This window comes from Podarcis tiliguerta (assembly GCF_965153285.1).
Source record: "Podarcis tiliguerta genome assembly, chromosome: 8".
Classification (NCBI taxonomy): Eukaryota; Metazoa; Chordata; class Lepidosauria; order Squamata; family Lacertidae; genus Podarcis; species Podarcis tiliguerta.
Genome location: NC_139541.1, coordinates 40904544 through 40931547, shown reverse-complemented (window position 1 = coordinate 40931547; position 27004 = coordinate 40904544). Strand labels below are relative to the sequence as shown.

Genomic DNA, 27004 nt, shown 5'->3' with positions numbered 1-27004 from the left:
TATTGAATAATCAGAGCAAAAAAGGAATGTGAAAGTGACAATTTACCCAAGGAAAGTGAGGGGTTGTACAAAACTATTGAGAGTAGTCTCAGAAGACCTTTGAAGAACATGGGACAGCAGTTGGCATGAAACAAGTCAGTTTCAAACAAGCTCCACTGAAAATCAAGAATAGCTCTTGACTTATACCTGCTTTTTGAGATGTATGGTGGATCTTGCAGAAAGAGGCCTCTGTAAGTAAACTACAGAATTGTGTCACTTGCACAAGAGAAAAGGTAGCATTTAGACCAGGGCAGCAGCAGCTGCTTGTTGTTATTGTTCCCTTTTTCTTTTTTTTTAAGCAGGACCTAACTGTCAACTTGCTCGTTTTGGGAGGACTCACTTATAAACTAATTCCACCTTTTGAGCACACTCTCCCTCTCTTCAACATAAAAAAGCAAGAATACCACATCAGTAATTAACACTGAATCAATTTATATTTGACTCTCAAACAGTAATCATTTGCTATTGGTCTGGTGAAAGAAGAAGAACCTCTTGTTTTACCTATCCAGGGAACACATGGATTCACTATATAGTAGAAATGTCATTAGCGTTGCTATTTTGATGGAGCCTGATATGAAGAGCAAAATAGCTATATCCCCACCCCCCCAATACTTCCCTTCTCTCTTAGGGCAAAGGATAGTACAGTACTGGGAGAGAGTGGGGAGCCCAAGGATCTTCCTCTGCCACATGTGCTCTCTGAGAATTGCTGAGGTTTCAGCCAGTCTGACATGGGAGGAATTTCAAGTATTTTTCAGCCCAGAAGGCGGTTTAAGTCTTGGGCTTGTTTGTGTGTGAGAGCTTCAGAAGTGTATCCTGGAATGAAAGCAGCTGATCCTAAGTTAGTGTGGAGGTCTTTGGCTCAGGCTTAGCTGATACCTGGATGATCCTTCTATTACTTTATGCAATGGGCTGAAGGCTGCACTTTGTACTCTTGCAGGGGCTCTGCAATTATCATAATAAACAGTTTTATCATCTGCTTGGCAATCAATAATGTGGCTTATGCTGCTTTAGTATCTCAGTGGTATTGATTACCTTAACAGCTGTGCAACTGCGGTCAGCTTCTGTTAACCCCTGGTCTGCTGCAGGGACCTGTCTGCCCTGAAGGGGCTGAGTGGGAAAATGGGCTATATGTGTGTAGCCCAGGCAGTACTGCAACTTGACAGACAGAAAGCCAAAATGGCCAGCCAGGTGTAACCCTTAGTCCTGAAATACCTGACAGCTGAGCCTGAAGGTCTCAGGTGGCATAGACACTGCCTGGAGCATGAGGATTCTGATCAGACTCTGAATGGGCAGGGGCAAAATGGAGCACTCTGCCTACTTGTTGCTTGGACTCCTGTTACTTTGGGGGCCTTGAAATGGCTTCTTCTTGCCGTGGCTAAAATGAGTTGTCCTGGTCCTAGGGACAAGACTTTGCTTCTGGGGTCTTTCCTGTAAGACATAGTCTCCATATCAGACCCCCAAGGCTGGGTTCCACCTACCTATCTGCTTGATGCAGATTTGAATACCTGCTTATGTTGGGCATTAAACATGCCTCATCCCTCAAAGCAAGAATGTATGGGTAGCCCCCCCCCTTTTTTTTTTTTTTTGGTTTGGGGAAGCTTCCTTTGCCCAGAGAGCTGGGTCTGACCCAGGGGAGGGCTTCATGCCCTTTGGCATTTGGACACTGGGTCTTGTGGCCCCATCCTTCTCATAATGGAATTTCCCATCATTTGCTGCCCTACTGATTTCTGATCAATGAAAATGAAATTGCATCACCTCCTCAGAGGCTCTACATATTGCTGCTGCTTCCAGCTGTTGTCAGTTCTGGTAATATAATCTCATCAGGCGTGTGAGAGGGTAATAAGAAATAAAAAATAAAGCCCTGCAATTAGCAGGAGGCCAAGCTGTAGGGTAACCATTTCAGTGCTGGTGTCCAGAACTATTGAGAGCTCTCTGCCTCTGCCCATCCCAAGGCCAAAGTAGCTCCTTTCTTCTGGTCTCCCTTGGGCATAGGTGAACAGGAGTTGATTCCAAGGAGTGAGCCCAGAAACAATGCTCTGTCCTTTGAGCTGGGTTATCCCATGGATCTACCCATGAAATAAATCTTGGGATCACAGTCGGAAACTCACCAGTAGCATATACTTAATGTGTTGCTCCCAATTTGCTTATTTTTTATTTTAACATAGTCTTAGGAAGGAAAAGGGGAAGACTGCTGTGTTGATTTATTCATTGGAATTTATATCCCACCCATACTACCATCAATTAGTTGTTTCCACTTCTCTTACTCTGTGCATGCAGATGTTCTGCTGAGCTATCTTAAATGCTTTCAGAGACCGTTTAGCTAGAAATCATCAACTATCTAGTGGCAGTGAGTTCATGGGGTGGGTCACATGTAGTGTAGTATATGGGGTGACTTCCAAGTTCTACTATTATATGGAGAAGGAGAAAACATTTTTTTTAATCACTTGCCACCTTTTTCATAAGTTTATAAGCTCCAGTTGTATGCTATCTTGTACTTAAAATGTCCCAAGCACTTTGGCTTTTCTTCATCAGGAAGTTGTCCCAGTTCCGTGAACATTTTAATTGCCTTTTTGGTGGTGCTTTCAGCTCTACAGAAAAGGGCAGTGAAAATTTTCAGAGCGTTGGAGCATGTCAGGTGTGCAGTCAAGAAGGTTCTGACTTCTGACTGTTCTTGACTTTCCTCTATAGAAGCATTGTTCTAAAGATGTGCTCCCAGTAAGCCCATTTCTGTACGTTTATTGGCTGAAGCACACTGTAACCAAATATTTCCCCAGTATTATTAGAACAAAGCTAAAAAGAAGCATTTTCTCTAACATTTATTTGGGGCAGGTAGCATGTTCTTTAGTTGCTTAGACTTAAAACCACTTATTGAATGGCACCTTTTGGCAGAAGGAGGTGTTGTCTGAGAAATCTGGCCTGACCTGGCTGTGTTATTGCCCTGGGAAACTGTTCTCCCTCTTCCTGAGCCAGGGACTCAGACCTGCTGTGTTCCCTTCCTGGGTTGTCAAACATTTGCTTTGGCTTCCTGTGGCTTGGAAATCTGTTTACACTCAAGGGGCTGCCTGAAGATCAGAGGGCCTTGCTGTGCATCAGTCTGCCTTCGTGTCTTGTACCTACTTAGGCAGGCCGTGTTGTGTCATTCTTGTTAGTTTTGTCAGCTTACCAGTTCTGGCTGCTGGTGGCAAGCTGTGGGGGTGGGGGGTTCCTGAGAGGAAAGCCCCCACCTTCCTCTTAAGTCTGTCTTGCTTTGGGCCTTTTCGCCAGTGCTGGATCTGGTAGAGCAGAGGACATGTCCCTGTGTGGTTTCTAAGGAAGCCTAAACTGAACTTGACCATTGCCCTTCTGGGAGCAGCCATTCCTCCTCTGGCTAGGAAACTCCAAGGCCCTTGCCAGGGATCAGGTCAGGGTAGAGTGGCTGTGTCTGAGGGGAGGGGCTGTGATGTGTTTGCTTTCCTGTGTTTCCTTGCCCTCCCACAACTGCTTAGAGTTGTTTTGTGCCGGGTTTTGCCTCAGCCTGTATTCTAACCGCAGTGATGAGGTTGCTACACAGTCCCTGTACTGGCTGAGTTGGCAGCTTTCAGTTCCAGTCTGAGTTTATATTTGTGCTGGAAATAGCCGAGCTGAGGAAGTTGTGCCTGGCTTCTGGCACAAGGCTGATGCCTCTGGGATTGACCCCACTTAGAAGCCATTGTTGTGCTTGCTGGCGAAGCAGGAGAGAACCTTGTTTGCAGAATAGCAGGTTTTGATTTCTCTTTAAATGTCATTGCAGCAAAACTTTTAAATCTAGTCTGCAAAAGGTGAATTGCAGTTTGAATGCTTTAGACAGTCCACTTCTTGATTACTGAATGTACTGTTGCTTACTGATGGAAAAATAAATGTCTGAGAGTCCACTGCTAAATGTCTTCTTAGAAGTAAGTCTCACTGGGTTAATTGGGACTTACTGCTAGGTAAGTGTATAGAGGGTTACAGTTTGAATGAACCAGGAATCTTTCTAAAATCAGAGCCTCTCAGGAAGCCATTATGTTTTGTATCATGCTTTAGGATCGGTACCATAAGGCACGTTTCTGGAGCTTCTTTCCTTGCTTCCCATTTGGCTAGTAATGGGTTTCATTCCCAGCATTCTGAGTGAAGTTCTGCCCTTGCTTTTTCCATACAACAAGCACCAGTTAAGAGCAACCCAACCACAGATATATTGCTGGGTTCAAAAGGTTTTCTTGCTCCTACACCAGGGGTCAGCAAAGTTTATCTTGCCTGGACCGGATCGGTCCCATGGAGATCCGTCTGTGGGCGGGTCGCGTGAGCCTGCCCGCCTGTGATTTCTGGTGCCTGCACGTGCGCAGATGCGATTTCCGGCGCATCTCTGAGTTATTTGTGGGGCATAGGAATTTGTTCTCCCCCCCCAAAAAAAAATAGTCTGGCCCACCACATGGTTTGAGGGACAGTGGACCGGCCCATGGCTGAAAAAGGTTGCTGAGCCCTGCTATACACAATATACAAAGTACAGTTGCACCATAGAATTGTTTAATGGCATGATGATATTGGCAGTTTTATTTTCTATTCCTTTCCTAGTAATAAAATGGAATCCACAATTTTCACAGCTGCCACACACTGGATCAACATCTTCATTGAGCTTTCTGCTGTGACCCCAAGGTCTCGTTCCTGATCAGTCAGTACCACTTCAGACCGCATTGGTGTATGAGTGAAATCTAGATTATTATTTTTTTGTTTTTTGCATGTGCATCACTTTACATTTGTTTACACAGAATTGCATTTACCTTATCAATTTCCAGTTACTCAGTTTGGAAATATCCTTTGAGAGCTTTCCACAATCCATTTTTGTTCTAGTAACCCTGAATTATTTGTGGTCATTTGCTATCTTAATGGTCACCCTTAATTCCAGGTCATCGATGAATAAGTAAAAAAGCACATTTCCCAATACTGATCCATGGAGGACCCAACTTCTTATTCTTCAATTGTGAGAACTTGTCTAGTCATTCTTCCTGTTTTCTTCCTGTTCTTTAACCAAGTAGCTGATCCACAAGAGCACCTGTTGCCTTATCCTATAACTGCCAAACAAGTTCAGGAGTCTTTGATGAGGTGCTTTATTGAAAGCTTTTTGAAATGTTGAGTGTACAATGTTGATTGGATCACCACTAATTATATGCTTAGTTGTAGGGCTGACCAATACCTGGTTTTCAGCATTGTGATATATCACCATCTAAACATCACGATATCCCAATATACCACAATGTCTGAAATAAGGATGGAATCTATGTAGAGGGATTGGCTGGCTTCACAATTTTTCCTACACCGTGATTTTTCTCAGCGCCTGCTCTTGTGATTCACTGCCCCCTGCATGAGGTAGGGGAGAGCTGAGGCAGCAGAGTTAACGAGCTGCAGGAATCTAGGGAAGTGTTGGCTGACTTCACATTTTTCCTCACATTGTGATATTTGCAGAGCACACACACACATACATTATGATTTGTGATATATTGCCAGGTCAAAAATTATGAAACAGATATCATGATATGGACTTCAAACCAGTTTGGGATGATATAACAATATATCGCCCAGCACTATGTAGTTGACACCTGCAAAGAACCGTAAAATGCTAGTGGGACTTATCATTGTAGAAACCATGCTAGTTCTGCTTCAGCAAGACTTGTTCTATATTTTTCGTAATTCTATATTTAATAATGTTTTCTACCTTTCCCCGGCATACAATTTTCCAGATTCTTTTTTAAAAGTGGTGTTGCATTGGCCTCTTTCCAGTCTTTCGGTATGGAGGCTGATCTTACAGATAAATTACATATTTTGTAGTGAGTGACTAGGGATCTGTTGCATCTTCGTACACAGGAAGATTTGGAGGAACTTTGGGTCTGCTGTGAACAGTTTGCTTTATACTTTGTGGATAAAATTGCTCACACTTGTTCTGATTTGGACATCACATTTTACTGTTAGTCTGGTTTAAACCTTCTGCTACTTTTATATCTTTGGATACCTTTCAGTTTGTGCAACACAAGGGGCGTGGATAGAATTCTAGCACTCTTCACAATCTACATAGGGCTTCCTTTCAAGGGTTCTACAACCAATTCATAATACAACTGCCATAATGTTGATTGGGTTGAGCTAAGAGGATGCATGAATCCAATCTTGAATCAGCTTCATTAGCTTTTAGAGGCTTCCATACTCAGTTCAGAGAGTGCTGGTTTTGACCATTAAAACTCTAAATGCCCTGCACCCTAGGCAGCTCAAGGATCCCTGTCTCCCACTTGAACCTACCCGGTCCTCCTGCTATCTGGAAGAAAGCGGAGTGTCATCTGGGGCAGGGCCTTTTCCTGAATGTGGAACTCTCCTTAGTCAAGGCCTGCTGTATCTCTTCTTTATTGGTTTTAGGCAGTAGGCAAAGATGCTGTCTTCCATAGAGCCTTTGGGACCCTCTTTTGAGTTTGAAGGGGTTTCTTTGCTTGACTGGCTTTTCCTGCTGATTAATCAATTACTTATTGTTACTTATTCCAGTTATTTATGAATACATGAGAGATATTGAGCTCTCTTAAGGAAAGGCAGTAGTAAAAAGGTACAGTATGTTTTAAAGACCTTTTGAATGCCACAACTAAATACCACATGTTATCTGGGAGAGGATTCTACCACTGCCACCTCCCCAAAGTTCTCTACTACTGTTGTGTTCTGTTTTGATCACTGTGGTAAGTTATATTTTGATCTTCAATTTTTCACCCCTCTTGGGGATGTTTTTAGTCAAAAGGCAGGGTATATATGTTTTTAAAATAAGTTGTGGTATACCTTCAAGGTGTAACAGTGGAGACAGGGATTGGGGCCAGAGGGTTCCAGGAGCAGGGATGAATTGAAGCTGGGAAGAGCAAGAGCCTGGGGGGCTGCAATGAGAGGTGGTGATGGTGGGGGCTTTAGGTTCTTAGTTCCTTCTCTCTCTAACTGAAGATCATTGATTTTACGGGAAAACATGTTTACAGACAGTGCACTGATCGACCTGACTAGTTGACTTCTGCCTCCTTAAGTAAGAGCTACCTTTTCCTTAATGACTGGCTGATAGAGAGAGATGCAGTAGTGCTGGATGTGTAGAAGGAATTTGGACAGGCAAATTCTTTGTGGGGTGAATTTGTTTAAGCTGGGTTCAGCCCCAAGCTGAGATGTGTAATCTCTGTTTTGGGCTATGAGTTCAGACAGAGACAATTCATGGGGCCTATGCCTGCAGCCACCCCATTTCCCCTTAAGTGACTAGAAGCTCCGCATGAAGGGGGCCTGGTCCCTTTCAGCACAGTTTGTGTGACTGGTATTCATGGACCTGGTTGGTTGGCAGAGCATCCTTCTCAGGGCCTTTTGCTGGCATCTGATAAGAGCATAAAAGGGGTAGGGTGGTGGCAAGAATACCTTTCCATGGTGTGTTTCCTTCATTGGTTAACTTGTTGGGTAGGGGGAAGGGCAGTCAGAGCAGCTGGGAGGCCAAAGAGCCCACCAATTAATTGGGAAGCATTTGCCGGTTTCTCTGGCCTGGCCTGCAGAGGAGATTGGCTTTCCTGTCAATAAACAAGTCCCTAGTGCAGCATCAAAGCCGCAGTCCTTTATCAATCGCAGCCTCTTCTTCCCGCTTGTTCCTGTAACTTACCAAGCATTTATGACATTGATTTTACAATCAGGCTGTTAACCCTCCCGCCCCATCAGCTCTGCCAACCCTATTGGCCCCACCTGTCAATCAGACAATTCACAGCCAATAGGATAAGTTTGCTGTAGTACCTCTGCTGAGAGTGCCAGATTTGTCCTCTTGGCTTTACAGCTTGAGCAGCCAGTTGTATTTTTGCCCCCTACCCCAGTAAAACTTTTCAGATGAACATTCAGCACTAAACCCTTAAAAAAGCAGGAAGTTTGAGGAAGTTGCTGCTGAGCTTTCTGGTCCAGCAAGATTAGATGCAGAGCTATGGAGATTCCAGACACTGCAGAGAAGTGTTATATTGCCAGAGGAACAGGACAGAACATGTTTGAAGTGGGAGCCAAAAAGGAACTCCTCCATAAAAGATCTATCACTCTGAAGAAGTCTAACAAGGCCACCTTAGAAAAGCTGCTTTCCCTTATGCCTCTGGGGGAAGGCTGCACAGCTGTGAGCTGAATTCTATCAAGTAGAACCGTGGAATGGGCCACCAAGGGCAGCTGCTGACTGGCCTCAGACAGACCTAGCTGAGCCAAGAGAGGGTTACAAGTGGAGACTGCTGTACTTGTTGTTATGCTGTATGCTGCCCTGTGCTCTAATAAGAGATAGGCAGTATATAAATAAAATGAGCAAATATTATAGTTTTTACATCTGGTGTTAATTTTGAGGACTCTGGGTTCCCTTCCAGCCAGTGTGGTGTGGTTAGAGCATTGGATTGGGACCTGCGAGACCATGGTTCAAATCCCCACTCAGTCATGAAGCTCACAGAGTGACCTTGGGCCAATCACTCGCTCTCTGCCTAACCTATCTTGCAAGGTTGTTGTGAAGATAAAATGGGGAGGAAGAGAACTATTTACACCACCTTGAGCTCCTTAGAGGACAGGTGGGATACAAATGCAATAAGCAAATAAACAAATTTTTGTTAATGCTGGAAATGTGAAGAGAGTGGCAAGAGTAGGAAATCTTTAGGTCATTCAGGAAATTCCTATGGGCAGTGCTATTTTTATAGAAAAAGAGGTCAGGAACTCACCATGAATGCTTCCCTTGTTGGCAATGGTGCCTACCTGAGAGGTGCTGGAACTGAGTTCTGGTGAGTTCTGTCTATAAAAAAGTGCTGCCTGTGGGCAGTTGACTCAGGCGGGCGTGGCGGAGTGAGTACAACAGATGCTAATGAGCATCTCAGTTGCTGACAATGGAGAGATGGCAGGAGCAGACTTTGGTGTTTCAAATTTCAGGGACGCCCCGTGTGATGCCAAAATTTGGCACGTGCCCCAGCTCCCGCCTTCTGTGCTGCTCAATTCACTACATCATAGTTGCAGCCCCCTGTGGCACCCTCTAGGCTCGATGCCCAGTGTGGCAGAATCAGTCACATTGCCCTAAATCAGCCTCTTGAATTGGGAGCTGTTGACAGGCATTGCTGCACTGAAGCGTTGCCTCAGGCTTCCCTGGTTTATTTGACTCCACCCTCTGAGCAGCCCTCAACCGGAAGTAGGAATTGACTTCTGGCAGACTGGGCAACAACATATTTTCACTGCTCTTCATCTGTGCTGTGTTGGTGACCTTAGCCTTGTGCTGCCCTGTTTCTACCTGAATTTTTCCCAGCCCGTCTATCTGCTTCATTCCTCTTTAGTTACTGCCTGCCTTCAGGCTCCTCTTCCTTCCCCCCTACTCTCAGCAGCTGTAGGCAGAGAAGAGGTATCATTCTGCAGGTAATCAAGCTTGGCTACCATATGCTAAAAGTCCAAAGTGCATTCTGTCAGTCTGTGGAACCCATTAGACTCCAGCAGGTGTCAAGTGGAATTTAAATGTGATCAAAGTGTCTCAAGATAGCTGCCAGGATGATCCTTTGGGGAAAGAGGACTAAAACGTGAGAGGCTTGAATGGTAGCAGCACCATCAATGTATATGTTCCAAACTCAGATTGCAAAGTGACAGAATTGCACACTGTTTGAAAAATACTCCCTTTGTCCTCTGCTTGGCTGAACTGGTCATGACTCTGCTGTGAATATAGATGGTGTTGTTAATCAGGCCTGATCCCATGTAACAAGGCTGTGAGTGAGAAGAGATGTTTGGCACAACTGACACACCTAAAATTCAGAAACACCTCACTATAGGACAAGGGTTTGATCTGCATAGTCAGTGCTTTGGACTTCCTCTTTTTTGCCTGCCTAATAGACACATGGCGCTTGGTCTGGAGTACTGCATAAAGAGGCAGTCGTGGATGGCTTTCTCTTGCCATCAGTATATTGCATGTTCATTATTCAGAGCCCTCCCTCAGTAGCTTAAACTCTGGAGGCTGGCATACCATTCCTGTCTAGCCTACTTCATGTTTTTGTTTTACAAGGCAGTGCATAAACTGGAGCTACTTTCAGCAAGTGCACAGATAGACCTGCTGTGCCCCCCTTGCAGGTGCCAGGGTCCAGCTCCCATTAACAAACAATTTATTTTATTTATTAAATTTCTATACTGCCCTTCATCTGAGGATCACAGGGCGGCTTACAATATAAAAACACAAAAATACATAAAATGGCAGCAAACCTAACCAAACCACCACCACCACCCCCAGTTAAAGGTCCACAGATTATTTAATTAGCCAAAAGTCTGGGAGAAGAGGAATGTTTTTTCCTGGTTCCTGAAGAAGCTTTTGGAAACAGATTTATTTTTTTTATTTTTTGGTATTTGAATGAGTGAGGGGCTTTCCAAGAGCTCCTTCCATGCTGCTTTGACTGCCATAGTGCTGATGGGTTTTAGTGTTCCTGATAAGTTCTGCCCATCCGTGCTTTCCTCCCACTATATTTTCCAGGCTTGGCAACAGAGAGTATCTGCTTTATTGGGTGAGGGGGCTGTGTGCATGCCTCATCTGCTCTGTGTGGAAATGTGGCCTATTCTTTCTCCTGACTGACTGCTTCTCTCTCTCTCTCTCTTTCTCTCTCTCCCTCTTCCCTCTTTTTCTGCCTTTAGGTCCGAACCAAACTGGGTGCAATGAACGCTCCATGCAGGCCTCGCCATGGAAGGCTGTGACTCATCTGTCATCTCGGGGAAGGACAATGGGTGTGCTATTCCTCAGCACCAGCAATGGACTGAACTCAGCAGCACCCACCTCCCCAGCAAACCTTGTAACATGGAGCCATCTGCAGCGGAGAGCCATGAAGCCCTAGACAACCGGCGGGCTCCTTTCAGTGAGCACTCCGCAGAAAGTGTCGTTGCCTCTGGCTCCAGCACTGAGCCAGCCAGCAAGGAGGTCAGCTGTAACGAATGCTCCACCTCCTTCGCCAGCTTACAGACCTACATGGAGCACCACTGCCCCAGTGCCCGTCCGCTCCTCCCTCTGCAAGAAGACTGTGGGAGTGACACTGGCGAGGAGGGAGATGAGGAAAGTGATGTAGAGAATCTGGCAGGGGAGATAGTCTACCAGCCAGATGGCTCGGCATACATTGTTGAAAGCATCAGTCAGCTGATCCAAAGTGGGGGGGTCTGTGGGGGTGGCAATGGCACCAGCAGTGGGACGCTCCCATCACTCTTTATGAACTCTCTCCCCAGTGCTGGGAGCAAGCAAGGCGAGGCAACTTCGGCTGCGCCTGTCTACCCACAGATCATCAACACTTTCCACATAGCCTCATCCTTTGGGAAGTGGTTTGAGGGCTCGGACCAGGCCTTCCCGAATACCTCAGCCCTGACAGGGGTTAGCCCTGTCCTGCACAGCTTCCGCGTTTTTGATGTGCGCCACAAAAGCAACAAGGATTACCTGAACAGCGATGGTTCTGCCAAAAGTTCCTGCGTATCCAAAGATGTTCCCAACAATGTGGACCTGTCCAAATTTGATGGCTTTGTGCTTTATGGAAAGCGGAAGCCCATCCTGATGTGTTTCTTGTGCAAGCTCTCCTTTGGATATGTCCGCTCATTTGTGACCCATGCGGTGCATGACCATCGAATGACTCTGAGCGAGGAAGAGCGGAAAATTCTTAGCAATAAGAACATCTCCGCTATCATCCAAGGAATAGGCAAAGACAAGGAACCCCTTGTAAGCTTTTTGGAACCAAAAAACAAAAACTTTCCACACCCTTTAGTTTCCACAGCTAACCTCATAGGCCCTGGACACAGTTTCTATGGCAAATTCAGTGGGCTCCGCATGGAAGGGGAAGGGGGTACCCAGGTTGGGGCTGCCAGTGGAGCAGAACAACCCCAGTCGGGCCTCTTGGCCTCTGGGGCTCTCTTGAACCTTGGAGGGCTAACAAGTTCAGCTTTGAAGACCCCAATTACCTCAGTCCCCCTGGGCCCACTGGCTTCCAGTCCAACAATATCCTCCGAGGGGAAGGAGGACCCTGGGATAGTAGAGTATGAAAAGCAAGACCTGGCTGACCAGGACAGCCTCTCAGAGAAAATTGAGCCAGCTGGGGAGGACGAGGAGGAGGAAGAGGACGAGGAGGAGGAAGAGGACGAGGAGGAGGAAGATGACGAGGGGTGCAAAGGGCTGTTCCCAAGCGAGTTGGAGGATGACTTGGAGGAAAGACCTCCTGAGGAGTCTGGGGCAGTGGCAGGCAGCGGCAGCAGCAAAAAGGACCTTGCTCTCTCAAACCAAAGCATTTCTCCCTTAATGCCTAATGTGCTCCAGACTCTGTCCAGGGGCACAGCTTCTTCTAGTTCTAATTCTGCTTCTTCCTTTGTCTTTGATGGTGCAAATAGGAGGAATTGTTTAAGCTTTAACAGTGAGGGCAGCAGGAGGCTCGACTTCAGTGATGAAAGTGCCAATAAAGACAATGCCACAGTACCAGAACCAAATGAGAGTGTTGAGGGTGAAGACGGGAGCTGCATTTCCCATCACCAGCATGTGGGGCCCCTATGTGAGCTTGGGGGTGGGGAGTGCCCTTCGGGGAGCGGTGTGGAGTGCCCCAAGTGTGACACCATCCTGGGCTCCTCACGGTCACTTGGCGGCCACATGACCATGATGCATTCACGAAACTCGTGTAAGACGCTCAAGTGCCCCAAGTGTAATTGGCACTACAAGTACCAGCAGACGCTTGAGGCTCACATGAAGGAAAAGCACCCAGAGCCAGGGGGTGCGTGTGCCTACTGCAAAAGCGGGCAGCCCCACCCACGGCTGGCACGGGGCGAGAGCTACACATGTGGTTACAAGCCTTTCCGCTGTGAGGTTTGTAACTACTCCACTACTACCAAAGGCAACCTCAGTATTCATATGCAGTCTGACAAGCATCTCAACAACATGCAGAACCTGCAGAATGGAGGTGGGGAACAAGTTTTCAGCCACACTGCTGGGGCTGCGGCGGCGGCGGCAGCTGCTGCTGCTGCGGCTGCTGCTGCCGCCACCAACATGGGTAGCAGCTGTGGGGCCCCCTCCCCCACCAAACCAAAAAGCAAACCAACCTGGCGGTGCGAGGTTTGTGACTATGAGACCAACGTTGCCAGGAACCTTCGCATTCACATGACCAGTGAGAAGCACATGCACAACATGATGCTGCTTCAGCAGAACATGAGCCAAATGCAGCACAACCGCCACTTGGGCCTGGGCAGCCTGCCTGCTGAGGCTGAGCTGTACCAGTACTACCTGGCTCAGAATATGACCCTGCCCAACCTCAAGATGGACAGCGCTGCGTCTGAGGCTCCGTTCATGATGGGCAGCTTCCAGATGGATCCCACCAACACAATAGCATCCATGGCCCCATCTCTAGGTGAGGTGACCTGAGTTCGCCCTGTGATTCTTTGTGGGGGGTTGTGCCTAGATATTCTCAGCTGGGGTCTGCCACTGGGAGGTGCCATGGAAGAAATGGTGTGCAAGAGTGGCTTTTCGTGGGTCATGAGATGTGTTCAGGTTTCTTGTTTTCTCTGGGCAGCATGTTTACATCTCTTAGCAAATTTTGTGAATTTAAGAACATCAAAAAGGTTATGAAGAGGGCAATCTGCCATCAGACTCCTACAGACATGCATATGTTAGATGCTTCATTCTTGTACCTCTGCCAACCTATTCTAAAAGTTTCTCTTTTTACATGAGGGTTAGGAATATGTTTATGAAGGAATAGGGCAAAACCCAGCTTTCAGGTTTGTTCCATGTGTGTGGTGAATGCAGCAGACTTAGTGGTAATGGTGAATTGGCAGGCCTGAATTGCTAGAAACCCGAAAAATAAAGAATAACTTATTGCCCCCCACTTTCTTTAGCATTTCAGCTTAAACCTAGGCTGATATTTATACAGGTGAGTGATCACTTGAATCATGCTGGTTTTCATATTGTCAGAATATGCATATGCCTCCATCCTTCTTTTTCTGGAGAAAGCAGGAGAGCTGTGATTATTACTGCATTCATTAGGAGAACTAACCAGACTGGTTTAAACTTTTGTTATATACTGAATATTTAATATTAAAGTGTTTTCCCACATGGTAATAATGGTAGGGTTTTTTAGCACTAACATATCACAAGAAAAGCCTATGTTTAATTCTATCATTAATCTGGTGTATGTAACATTTTTATCAACTTTATATGTACTTGGGTGAAGCACTTTTCAGTAGGGTTGATTGAAAGGGTTCCCCTACTTAAACAGGAGTTATTTCACTTCAAGGCCAATCCGCTAGCTCTTTGGATGTCTTTTGGTTGGGAGGGCTTAGTTGAAATTTGGATGTAGAAAATGGGTGTTTGTTGTTAGCAGAGTTTGCTGCTTTTAAACAACTGCAGTGGTGCGTGCGTATGGAAGTCACTATTTTTGGTAATCTGTGAAATGGTACAATTCTGAGTGTAGTGGCTCGGCAACTTCTTCCTGGAATGTGTCAAGCCAACCTCCTGCTGAGACTGAGAGATTCAGGCTGGGGGTGGGGGCAACATGACATCCCCACATTGTTAGCAAAGCAATTTCTCCCCTTCCCTATGGATGCATCTAAAGCTGTAAGAAAGGCCATCCTGTGGCTGCAACCTTGGACTGAGTGGAGGGTGTGCAGAAGAGCCAGGTTTGGCTCCAGCAGACTCGTGACCAGTGTTTTATTGGAGAAAAAGGAGATGGAGATGTCACTTTCTCATTTTATGTAGCCTGTCTTTCACATATCAATAGATACTTTCATACTGGGAGTTTTGCAGGGAAATGAGTGACTTTTCTTGCCATACAGAAAACAGTGTATAGTAGTATAATCTGCTCTGAAACAGGGCAGGGGGAGGGAGGGAGAAATCATGCTTTTAAGATTTCTTCCCCTGAACTAAGCATCAGATACAGACCTGAGAGACCTGCCCTTTGTGTCTTTCTATGTTTGAAGTTCAGAGAAATCCCTCCTTTTGGAAACTGCAAGCTTTTCAGACAACTGTGTTTATAATTTAGCTGTTCTTTCAAAGTCTCTTGTCTCAAACAGATTCTGTGAAAATTCCCAATTTTTTTATTGGGTATCTTGTGAAATGTTTTAAAGCATTGAAAACTCCATTGTTCTATGATATGAGTCCAAACTCAGCATTACTGCTGTTTAGACAATGAGAATTATAGGTAATAGTTGCTGTAGGAGGAAATGCTACAAAAACTAAGAAGCCATTGTCTGAAGAAGAACAGGTGTTTTAAAGGACTGTGGCAGAAGGGAGATGATGGAAAGTAGATGAGGGTGGCTTGAGAGTGGAAAGATTGTTTTGACTGTGATGTTCCTGCACCTAGCTGTCCAAACAATATTTTTCTTGTGCAAGATGAATCGAGGTGACTGTGTGTAAAGCATTGGTGCATATGATTTTGTAGAAGTCTGGACTAAAGTGAAAAACTCTGTGTGTGAGGGTGAGAGAAAGCATTTAAAAGTAAGGCAGTCTATGGGTTTCATTCAATGTAGCGCTAAGTTAAACTGATTTAAATTTATTATTGTTCCACTGGTGAAATGTTTTGCATCAGTGGAATCTTTTGAGTGAGAGAATGCAGAAGCAGGTTGCTGATAGATTTGTTGCACAGTAGATTGTGAAATCTATTGCACAGTATGTGACTGCTAGGACAGCAGTTCCATTGGATTCCTCTGTTGTGCAACATTAAAATTCACCCATCTGCTAGCATCACTTGCACTTGTGGACAGAGAGTATTGGATACAGCCTTATGAACACAACCTCAAATTCCTCTGCTTCTGTGCTGCATTTTTAATGTGCTGTACTGGTCTCTCATACCCTCATGAGGGGAGATTGCTTGTTTCCATTTTAAAGGTGGCAAGTAAGCTGAGATGGAAACTTACCCATGACTGAACAGGAAATGGAATAGCCCAGAGTAGGCTATTGTTATCACTGCTGGACTCCATGTTTGGGATGCTGTTAGTTTGGCTAGAGTGTACAACTGCAGTGCTGTGTTCCCTACCTAGTCCCCTTTCCTGAAAATGCAGACTTCGGGTGTTCATCATGCTTTAACAAATGGGCTAGTGGGTAACACTAGTTCATTCACACATCATGCCAAATCATGGTTTGCCCTAATCTTACAGTTGGCCAATTGTACAGCTGACAAATTTTTAGAGCTGCCTGTCTGCCTCTGTTTCTGCCTCAGAGGTCCATCTTCATCTTCATGATGCAGTAATCTCTGGAGGCAGGTCAACGACTATAGCTATGGTTTGCCAATTCAGACATGATATACTAATCCATAGTTAAGCTGTGGTTTGATGTGATGTCTGAATTGCACCAGTGCATTCCTCATGGGAATTAGTAAGACTTCCTTCCTGAACTTGTAGCACCCAAGAGCATAGCTAGGGTTGTGGCAGAGGGATTCTGCTTAGAGATGTAAAATTATTAGGCATTTTGAAGCAATGGAAGAAAACTGCTTGTTTGGGGGAGGGGATTTGGGCAGGTGATAGAAAAAGTAAATATATTCAACATTCCTTTTTGTCAGAACCAAATGTCCTTTGCTACATTAAGAACATGAAGTTGCATGGTAGTTTGATATATATTAATGTAAAAGTACGCATTCCTTCACTCTTACTAAAACAATGATAAACCAAAGGTCACAAATGGAATTGTAACTTGTTCCACCATATTGTATTAACTGCATCTATTTTTTTGCCAGGTGGGAAAATAGAAATAAATAAAAGCTGAAAATCGAAACCATTAACATCCTAGTAAACAAAAGGGGGGGGGCTTTTTAATTGAGCTTAGAAGCAGTATGTAGCCCTCAGTGTGGTTGTGCAGAAAATATGAGAGAGCACTCAAATAGAAAATAACCATCCCTGTAATATAATTAAAGAGTAATACTAAATCTGAATATTTTCAGTTAATCTTAATTGTGTCGCTGAACTCTTCAATAGTATGTCATCATATGTAGTCAGGCTACAATCCTCTACACACTTACAAGGAAGTAAGCCCCATTAAACTGAGTGGAATTGGATTGGATTGCAGGTGTCACCTTAGCTGTAGACAAAATTTAAATTTAATTTATTTAATTTATATACGATTTCATCTCAGCAAATATATCCTTGAATATACCAGTATGACTTATTTTTCATCTTAATCAGACTAAATGTCTCAAATACCACTTTTAGCTCAATGGGCTTCAGAAAATTCAGGCATTGAAATGAGCTTAAGTCTGTCATAAATTTAGTTTTCATCCTTGATTTGGGGTGCTGGTTCAAACATTTATCAGTTTAATTTGATGTAGTACAGGGGTAGGAAATGTGTGTGTCCCCCCCACAGGCCTCTATCAGGCCCTCAAAACTTTTCCTGGGCCACACCCCCTCATTGGCCCTGCCTTGCAGCCTGGGTGATTTTGCTTGGCTTGTGTCCTTGAACTCTTAACAATGCCTCTTGCTTGTCTGAATGAAAGGCAGAGAGGAAGGTCCGTAGAAACTAGCCTACTGTGCAAAGGTGCCCACTTCTGCCTCTTCTGCTATGGTAAGCGGCCTTTGGAAGGTTGCCCCTTAGGCTCAAAAATGTTCCATAACCCTGACGTACCAGCTGGAGGAATCTGAGGCAAGTGGAAAGATACATTGAGGGCTGTGTTGAGCATAGGCCATGCCACTGTGTTGTCAGGGCAATATGCTTGGAATGCTCTCAATTTAGAGCACATACCTGGGGATATTCAGCAGTGTTTGAAAGTACTTTTCCAACATCATGAGAAAGATGTTGCCTGTTGAATAATCTCATCAAACACAGCAACAATGCATATCCCTTGCAACACTCTCTTTGATCTAAGAGACTTGCAACGATGTGAACTGACAGTTACTTTTTAAAAATAAATTTGATATTATTTTAATAATCACTGCAGGGCTGTTGTTTTTCCCCCCAAAATTCTGCATTTATTATTATAAAGGGTAAAATATTTATTAGCTTTTCCCCAATTTCCAGTATGTCCATTTCAGGCCTTGGAAACTAAAAGGGGGAAAGTGGGGTTCTGTTTCCAGTTTCACCCTGTTTCTAGCTCAGGTCTTCATGCCTCAAGGTCTGTAGGAGCTTCTTTGGCCAGGACCCTTCTAGATGCACTGCTGTCATGAAGTGGGAATGAGTTGCTGCCCTCCACCCTGCTTGTTTCTGCAGAGCTTTTCTGACTGACTTTCTTCTTTCTCTGTGCAGTGGGTGGAGAGATCCCCCTGGACATGCGGCTTGGGGGTGGGCAGCTGGTGTCTGAGGAGCTAATGAACCTGGGGGAGACGTTCACGCAGACCAATGACCCTTCGCTGAAGCTTTTCCAGTGTGCCGTGTGCAACAAGTTCACCACAGACAATTTGGACCTGCTGGGGCTGCACATGAACGTGGAGCGCAGCCTGCCTGAAGAGGAATGGAAGGCTGTGATGGGGGACTCTTATCAGTGCAAGTTGTGTCGCTACAATACGCAGCTCAAGGCCAATTTCCAGCTCCATTGCAAGACTGACAAACACGTGCAGAAGTACCAGCTGGTGGCACATATCAAGGAGGGGGGCAAGGCCAATGAGTGGAGGCTCAAGTGTGTGGCTATTGGGAACCCCGTGCATTTGAAATGCAATGCCTGTGACTATTATACCAACAGCTTGGAGAAGCTGCGTCTCCACACAGCGAACTCCAGGCATGAGGCCAGCCTGAAACTCTACAAGGTAAGGAAGACCCAGTTTTTCACATGCTTTTGCTGTTGGGTGGGACAGTGCAGAAAAACTTTGGCAGCTTGCCTTGAACACTAGTTCAGTTTCATTTATTCCTAGCTTGGCTAAGAGTAGCTTTTCCAGAAGGAATTCTGAGACTGGGTGCCAGTGCAAGGATGTCAGCGGACATGAAACCCACAGAGCTGCTACTCTTTCTATTGGCTCACCACCTGCAGCCCAATTCTAGGAGAGCCTTTTGTTGAGGAGAGGCAGCATTTGCAGATACAAGAATGTCACTTCCTCCTATAAGGAAGATAATTCTTTGGGTAGGGAATGCACATTTATGTGTGGTTTGTACTAAGGGGTGGGGTGACCTGGCTGTTTCTGTTCTTGTGGTGCTGTCGTTTGTTGCTCCCATGCCTATTAGTTGCGCTGTTGCATTCGTATTTTATGCCAGAAATGTGCACATCTCCTTAGCCTTTCTCAATATAGAGCTCCAAGGCACACAGGTGTTCATGGATCACACCTGTCATTTATACATCCTGTGCAGTGGTGTACCTGCAGCAAAGTGGCGGGCCAGAGAGGAGGGATGGTTGTAATAGGGCTCTGCTGCCAAGCAGGTTTTTCTCCTCCTCTAGTATATCCTCATTGCCTCTGTCTTACCTCTCTGTCAGCTGCTTCTGGCTGCAAATTTCTGTTCCCCCCGCCCTGCCCCCACGCAATCCATGTAGGCTAGAAACCGAGAAGCTCTGCATATACAGTAAATAGTCCTTTCACTTGCACGGCAGAATTGCTCCAGACATTTCTATTGATTTTCACTGGACTTAAAGCTTCACCTTTTTCTCTAATCATCCCATAATGGCTTTAGTATGAACAATCAGGTACAAATTGCTATAAATCTAAGCAGCTTCTAAGCAGCTTCACTTCATGTACCTTCCACTCACTTATACATGCTGTCTTACTTGCTTTCATCCGTTTTCTTCAATTTTCTGTTCTACTTGTTCTGCCCTCTCACCAGCCCTCCTCCTGTTTGCTAAAGGGTGTTGCCCTCTTGGTGCTGGGTTCACTCTTATTCTCTCTTGGCTGCTTCTTGACTGTCTGGCCCAAAGTTGGCTATTGGCAAGTTTCAGGAGACCAGAGTAACCTTTTACTAAGTATTTGGCCTGGCATAACAAAGCTGCAGGTGCTTATGACTCCAAGTAGGCTTTGCTTGGTTCTGAAAATAAACCTAGGCTAAGTGAATATGTAAATGTTCACCAGGGGATGACCACTGCAGGAGACTTTACTGATGCATGTTATTGTGTGTGAAGGGGCTAGTTGAGCTGCTTGGAGCCACAGCCAGACTGTGGAGCTATGTCAGCAATGAGCACCACATGGTCTCCCTCCAGGATGGGTGGGAAATGGGAAAGGTAGTTGGGGCAATGTGATAGATCTTTTTGCCTATGCAGCGAGCTTCTGCTGATGTTACCTACCTGCTGAGGATGCTACCCATGTACAAAACTGGTATTAAATCTGCAACTTCCTCCCAAACTCTTTAAGGTATTCAAATTTTATATATGTGGAGGATTCAGGCATTTGAGTCCTCCACTTATATAAAACTCCATGTCTCCAATTTTACCCACAAGGAAGGAGACTGAGCCTGACTTCCATGTCCTTTTAGAAATATCAGGCTTAGTCCTTCCCAGTTTGGCTCTAGTGTTGGGTAGTGTCCCAACCTGGTTAGATGGATTGGTTTGTGGTATTGGTAGAAGCACTGACATTATTAGGATGATGTGACTTAGTCTAGAACAGGGGTCGGCAATCTTTTTCAGCCGTGGGCTGGTCCACTGTCCCTCAGACCATATGGTGGGCCGGACTATATTTTGAAGGGGAAAAAAGAACGAATTCCTATGCCCCACAAATAACCCAGAGATGTATTTTAAATAAAAGCACACATTCTGCTCATGTAAAAACACCAGGCAGGCCCCACAAATAACCCGGAGATGCATTTTAAATAAAAGCACACATTCTACTCATGTAAAAACACGCTGATTCCCGGACCTTCCGCAGGTCGGTTTGAGAAGTCTATTGGGCTGCATCCAGCCCCCAGGCCTTAGGTTGCCTACCCCTGGTCTAGAAGGAGTTGAGTTTGAATATTGGAATCAGGAATGTTGGGAATCATACTGACAACAAAGTCTGGCTCTTCATTTGTGTTTCTGCCCCTGTGGCTCAGAGTCTGGGGAACAATCCTAGGGGCAGCTTTTCTTTTTTCAGGACCTTGAGTTGTGTATTGTAAAATGGAGATTGGTGGGATGTTTTCCTCTTGCTAATGTAATCCATTAGCCTGGCACATGCATAATCAGTTTAGAGTGCAGTTAACTGGATGTAATCGAGTTCTTGCCTCTCTGCTGGAGAAAATCCTCTCCAGATGCTGCCTGGGTGAGAGAGCTCAAGGCTTATCATACTTGCAATCCTCCTTACCCTGCCTTTTTGCCATTTTCCTTTTAAGTTGTTATTCCTTGGCTCCATGTATTGCATAAATGGTGCTAGGTGCCAGAAATGTGTGCGTGTGTGACTGACAAGTATCAGCAGAGGGACACTTGAAACCTTGCTCCTTGAGCAGGTTGCCTAGTGGCTTTTAGTGCTAATGAGATAGCCCTTGTGGCGCTGATAAGACGTTGGCAAGCACCACCTATGTATAGCTTCAGTGGCAAAGTGGGCACAAAGTTAAGGTGGATGTGTTGGGAAGCCTGGATGCAAAAGGTAAAGAAATGCAAAAGCAAACCATTCTTGCACGACAGGGAAATGAAAGACTTTTCAAACTAGTATTTGAAACCACTGAATAATTCAACACTACATTTAAGTCTCTCAAAGAAGTGGACATTTTCATTTATTTATTTATTTATTTGCTCCATAGCTTGCTAATGGCATGGAGTCAAATGATGACCAGTTTTACCACATTGGCTAGGCATGCAGTAGAGCAAGGCTGAGGAAATGTTGTGCCTCCAGATGTTGCTGAATTGTAACTCCCATCAGCCTTAGCAAATGTAGCCAGTGGCCAGGGATGATGGGTATTGTAGTCCAGTAACATCTGGAGGGACAAAGGTTCCCCACACTTGAAGTAGCTGCTGCTCACGTTGCACATTAGGGTCATGCTGTCAGAATAGATTGCTTGCTTAATAGCTGTTTTTTGGCATTTAAGTATTCCTAATTATTCTTTAATTTGTCCCTTAATGGGACTTTCTGCTCAATGGCTGATCCCCAAAAGCAGTTTACCAGCAAAGTCACCTTTTGTACGTGTCAGGGGGCCCGTTGGAGCTTGTGTTGGCACTTGTCATTACAAGCCTGAGAGTAGTCCTGTATCTTCCTGAGGTGGCAAAGCTGTTGGAAAATAACTGAAAGTTGACACAGGTTGGACAAGATTGTAGTAACTCAGATATTCTGTGTCCCTTACCTTTAAGCCGTTCCTAAGTAATACTATACAAGACAGGCTTCCTTCAGCAGTTCTGGATGGCCATTATAATAAGATTCCATATGCAGACAGACTCTGTATTTTTTTGGTAAAGACTCTCCTCCTGGAAGAGAGGGGAGTGGCTGTGGGCGGGAACCTGAGCTCCACCTCTAGCAGGGGGTGTTAGCCCCCTGCCTTCCGCTCACTTGGCTGGCGCCCACGCCCATCGGCAGGCACCCAACCAGGTGCCTCCAAGGGGACGTGTACAGCAGCCTATATGCTGCGGCGCCAGCCCCTCCTTGGCCTCACTCTTCGTCGTCCCGTCGCGAGTCACCCACCCTCCACTCCCTTTTAGCTCAGGGTCTTAGTTTTCATTGGCCTTGCTATGGACCTTAGGTTGGTCGCCCTGGTTGTCCGGGGGGCCTGGTAGGAATTTTTCCATTTGGCATTAGGCTTTTTGGTTTTTTCGCCTACCTCGTAGCAATCGCCACAACTTTTGTGGTATTGGTGGGTAGGTTAGGCATTGGAATAATGTGTTGTGGTGTCGAAGAGCTAGGTGTGGCCATCGCCTATGCCTTCAGATTTTGGGTATTCCGTTAAAGGAATCTGGCGGTCGTGTATTCAGTCCGATGCCTGCTTGGCAGGAGGCCATGGCACGACCCTCGTGACATCAGGGGAGAGCCTATAGTTGGATTAGCATCAACAGGCTCCACCTACTGGTGAATAAACCCCCCTTGTTTCAGACTCACCCCTCTCTGAGGGGGTGGAGTCAGTCAGCTGACGTAATCCAATGCCTAAGCCAATACCTTTTCACTTGCTGTAATCAATAAAGTTGTGGCCTTTTCTTGCCCATTAACCTTATATCACGTGTCCTTGTGTATTCATTCCACTTTGGGGGAATCGGGTCCTCGAACCACAACCCCATTATATGTTAACTTGTCCCCTATACATAGATCCAAGGAGGCACTTCTCTTTGTACAGGATAGTGGGCTCTTCCCAAGTGAGAGGGTTCAGTGTTCATTGAGTGACAACAATACATTGGAGACACATAAGGTGGCCTTTTTTGTTGTGGCAGCAAAAAAGATCAGGAAGAAGGAACTGGATAAAATAGCCATAAACTATAAGGGAGATTCAGAGTACTAAATTGAAAATCAGTGTAGATGCAGGGGCATCCCTGTTATCAGCCACTGTGATCTACGCGACGGTCACCTCCAGACTGGATTATTGTAACTCGCTCTACGTGGGGCTGCCCTTGAGACTGACCCAGAAACTCCAGCGGGTGCAGAATGCTGCAGCGAGACTCCTTACGGGGTCTTCACTGCGAGATCACATTCACCCAGTGCTATACCAGCTGCACTGGCTCCCGGTGGAGTACAGGATCAGGTTTAAGGTGCTGGTTTTAAGCTTTAAAGCCCTATACAGCCTAGGACCCTCATACCTACGGGACCGCCTCTCCTGGTATGCCCCACAGAGAAACTTACAGTCTTGAATAAAAACATCTTGAAGGTCCCAGGCCACAGAGAAGTTAGGCTGGCCTCAACTAGAGCCAGGGCTTTTTCGGCTGTGGCTCCGATCTAGTGGAACAAATTTGATCAAATTTGCAGATGACACCAAACTGGGAGGGGTGGCTAACACCCCAGAAGACAGGATCACACTTCAAAACGACCTTGACAGATTAGAGAACTGGGCCAAAACAAACAAGATGAATTTTAACAGGGAGAAATGTAAAGTATTGCACTTGGGCAAAAAAAATGAGAGGCACAAATACAAGATGGGTGACACCTGGCTTGAGAGCAGTACATGTGAAAAGGATCTAGGAGTCTTGGTTGACCACAAACTTAACATGAGCCAACAGTGTGACGCGGCAGCTAAAAAAGCCAATGCAATTCTGGGCTGCATCAATAGGAGTATAGCATCTAGATCAAGGGAAGTTATAGTGCCACTGTATTCTGCTCTGGTCAGACCTCACCTGGAGTACTGTGTCCAGTTCTGGGCACCACAGTTCAAGAAGGACACTGACAAACTAGAACGTGTCCAGAGGAGGGCAACCAAAATGGTCAAAGGCCTGGAAACAATGCCTTATGAGGATCGGCTAAGGGAGCTGGGCATGTTTAGCCTGGAGAAGAGGAGGTTAAGGGGTGATATGATAGCCATGTTCAAATATATAAAAGGATGTCACATAGAGGAGGGAGAAAGGTTGTTTTCTGCTGCTCCAGAGAAGCGGACACGGAGCAATGGATACAAACTACAAGAAAGAAGATTCCACCTAAACATTAGGAAGAACTTCCTGACAGTAAGAGCTGTTCGACAGTGGAATTTGCTGCCAAGGAGTGTGGTGGAGTCTCCTTCTTTGGAGGTCTTTAAGCAGAGGCTTGACAACCATATGTCAGGAGTGCTCTGATGGTGTTTCCTGCTTGGCAGGGGGTTGGACTCGATGACCCTTGTGGTCTCTTCCAACTCTATGATTCTATGATTCTATGGAACACTCTGTCACAAGAGACTAGGGCACTGCAGGACTTGACATCTTTCTGCAGGGCCTGCAAGACAGAGCTGTTCCACCAGGTCTTTGGCCAGGGCACAGCCTGACTCCCTCCCTCGGCAATCTTCTTAGAGCTCTGGCCCAACGGTGCCAGTGGCTTGAATTTAATTAATTTTATAATGAATGATTTTAGAGTGTTGTTTGTGCTGTACTTTTGTACTGTTTTATTGTTAGCCGCCCTGAGCCGGGCTTCGGCTGGGGAGGGCGGGATATAAATAAAAATTATTATTATTATTATTATTATTATTATCATCATCATCATCATCATCATCAGATATCTCACATATGTTTACTGTTTTTATTTGCCGATGTCTGAGTTATATTTTAAGTTGACTGCGATTGTATGGAATTCTCGTGGCACAATAAACTTACTTTGATTTGATACAAGGCAGGCATCTACAGGTAAATAAGTTTGCCACCAGATCTGGGATTGAAAAAGAAACTCCTTGCACTTTTTGTTGAATGAAGCTGGAGAGATGCTGGCTCTGGGACAGCCTGCAGGAGTGTGTTGCTTTTCTTAGTGATGTGTGTTTCTTGCTACTCCATGCTCATGACTAGATGGTACATTGTGGGTAAAAGGAAGCAGTCTCTCCTTGCACCTTCATGTTTGCCATTAAGTTGTCTCTGTGGAACTCTCCTGTGTGGACATCTGGATATATCATGCATTGGTGCACTCTATGCAAGCTTTTTCACTTCAGCTGTCTTTCTACTAGCATGGTTTTCAGCCCTCTGTTTCTTTCCCCCAGATTATCCTCTTCAGGGAGGCCATAGCTGTCTGTGCATTTACTGTCATAGCTAAGATAGATATTCCTGACTCTTCCCAAGAGTCAAGCATTGGGCTCCTTGGTGAAGCGTTTTATATTTGCTTTGGCACATTGGACTTAGTTGATGGCTGAGTGTGCCTATTGAGGTCTGGAAGCCTTACTTGTCCCCAAGCAGCTGAATAGTTTTTTGTGTACCTTGATCCTCCTCCTCCACCTCTTTGCTATGGCTGTTTGCTTTCAGCAGTGGTGGTGTTGTTTCGTCCTGGATGGTCTTGTTGAGACCATTTGGCAGTGGGTGAGATGGTGCTCCCAATAAACTTCAGCTTTGTGTGCAGAATGAAGATGATAAAAGCACTGGAAATGTTTCAGGAATCAGAAAGTGAATCCTCTCAACTGAGAGGATGCTAATTACACAGCTAATTAATCCAACAGATGTTGCTCTCTCTTGGTGCAGATCATGCTAGTTAAGTAGGCTTCCTGCACACTCTTCAGAATGCCTTGGCGTACATTCTGTGTTTATCATTTTAGGCGCTGGAGTGCCTGGAGCCTCTTTGAGGTTTCAGCCTTTAAAGCTGGGGGCAAAAGGAGCTGCAGACCTTACTGTAACCTGTGGAGACTCTCTCTTCCCTCAGCCTGAATCTTTTCCATCTAACAGATAATATCCTCTAGGCTTGAATCATACCACATGCGTTTGCATGTGCTCTACGACATTCTTGTTTGCAAGTGATAGTAAAGGCATCAGTGAACAGACAGACACGTGTCAGGTGTTTGAACGCACCTAGGGTAGTAGAGCTCAATGTTCCTTGCATTGCCCTGCTTGCTCTTAAATTCTTTGGAGACTGACAGGCACTGAGCATCTCCTTAGCAAAGCCTTCAGTTAATCAGTCAGTTTACTGTGGTGGTGTTTATTATGAACATTTATATCCCACCTTTCCATCAGAATATTGTCTAATAATAAATAGAAAATATAGGAAAATACAAACTAAAAGCATTTAAAATGCACTATCAATAAAACATACCAAATAATAATATACTTCCTTTAAAAGTAAAGGAAGCATATAAGAGCAGGAGAAATTAAACATCCTGTTAAAATCACTGATGAGCCGTCTGAAAAAGAGAAGTTTGCCCTTCATTGAGAGATGGTATTCCATAGTCTGGGTGCAGCCACTCGCAGGTTTCTACAAAATTATCCTCTATACTTGACTGAGGACAGAGCTGACCCATCCATGAAGCAGGGTGAAACAGCTTCCTTGGGTGGCGGTAGAGAAGCAGTGCCAGTATTAACACCAATTTTTGAGATCTTGAAAGACCTCACATGGTGTGGGAGATCTCATGAGATCTTAGCAAGATCTTGCCATAAATTGGCACTAATACCGACAGAGATGGGTGGTGTGGTGGCTGTGTCAGTGGCACAGCTGAACAGGATGGTGCTTCCATTTCTTCTCAAGGCTATCCCTGCCAGAAGTGAATTTCTCTTGCATATCTTAATTCGTGAAAGACCACCTGCCCAGGAAGCAAGATCTTCAGGGCATGTTTAGCCTGGAGAAGACAAAATGAAGGGGAGACATG

General features: G+C 45.3%; 1 protein-coding gene across 21 annotated transcripts in view; it reads left to right on the top strand.

Moving 5' to 3' along the window:
• The window catches only part of ZFHX3 (zinc finger homeobox 3), a 395772-nt gene that overhangs the window by 275157 nt on the left and 93611 nt on the right, over nt 1–27004 (top strand). For 18 of the 21 annotated variants that reach the window (XM_083452376.1, XM_083452375.1, XM_083452372.1 and 15 more), the window contains 2 exons: nt 10681–13406; nt 18221–18717. In XM_083452376.1, coding sequence (XP_083308502.1) covers nt 10727–13406; nt 18221–18717 — 3177 coding nt within the window. In that variant the 5' untranslated portion in view covers nt 10681–10726. The remainder of the gene's footprint in view (nt 1–10680; nt 13407–18220; nt 18718–27004) is intronic. The other 3 variants (XM_083452367.1, XM_083452369.1, XM_083452370.1) reach the window with 1 other exon arrangement.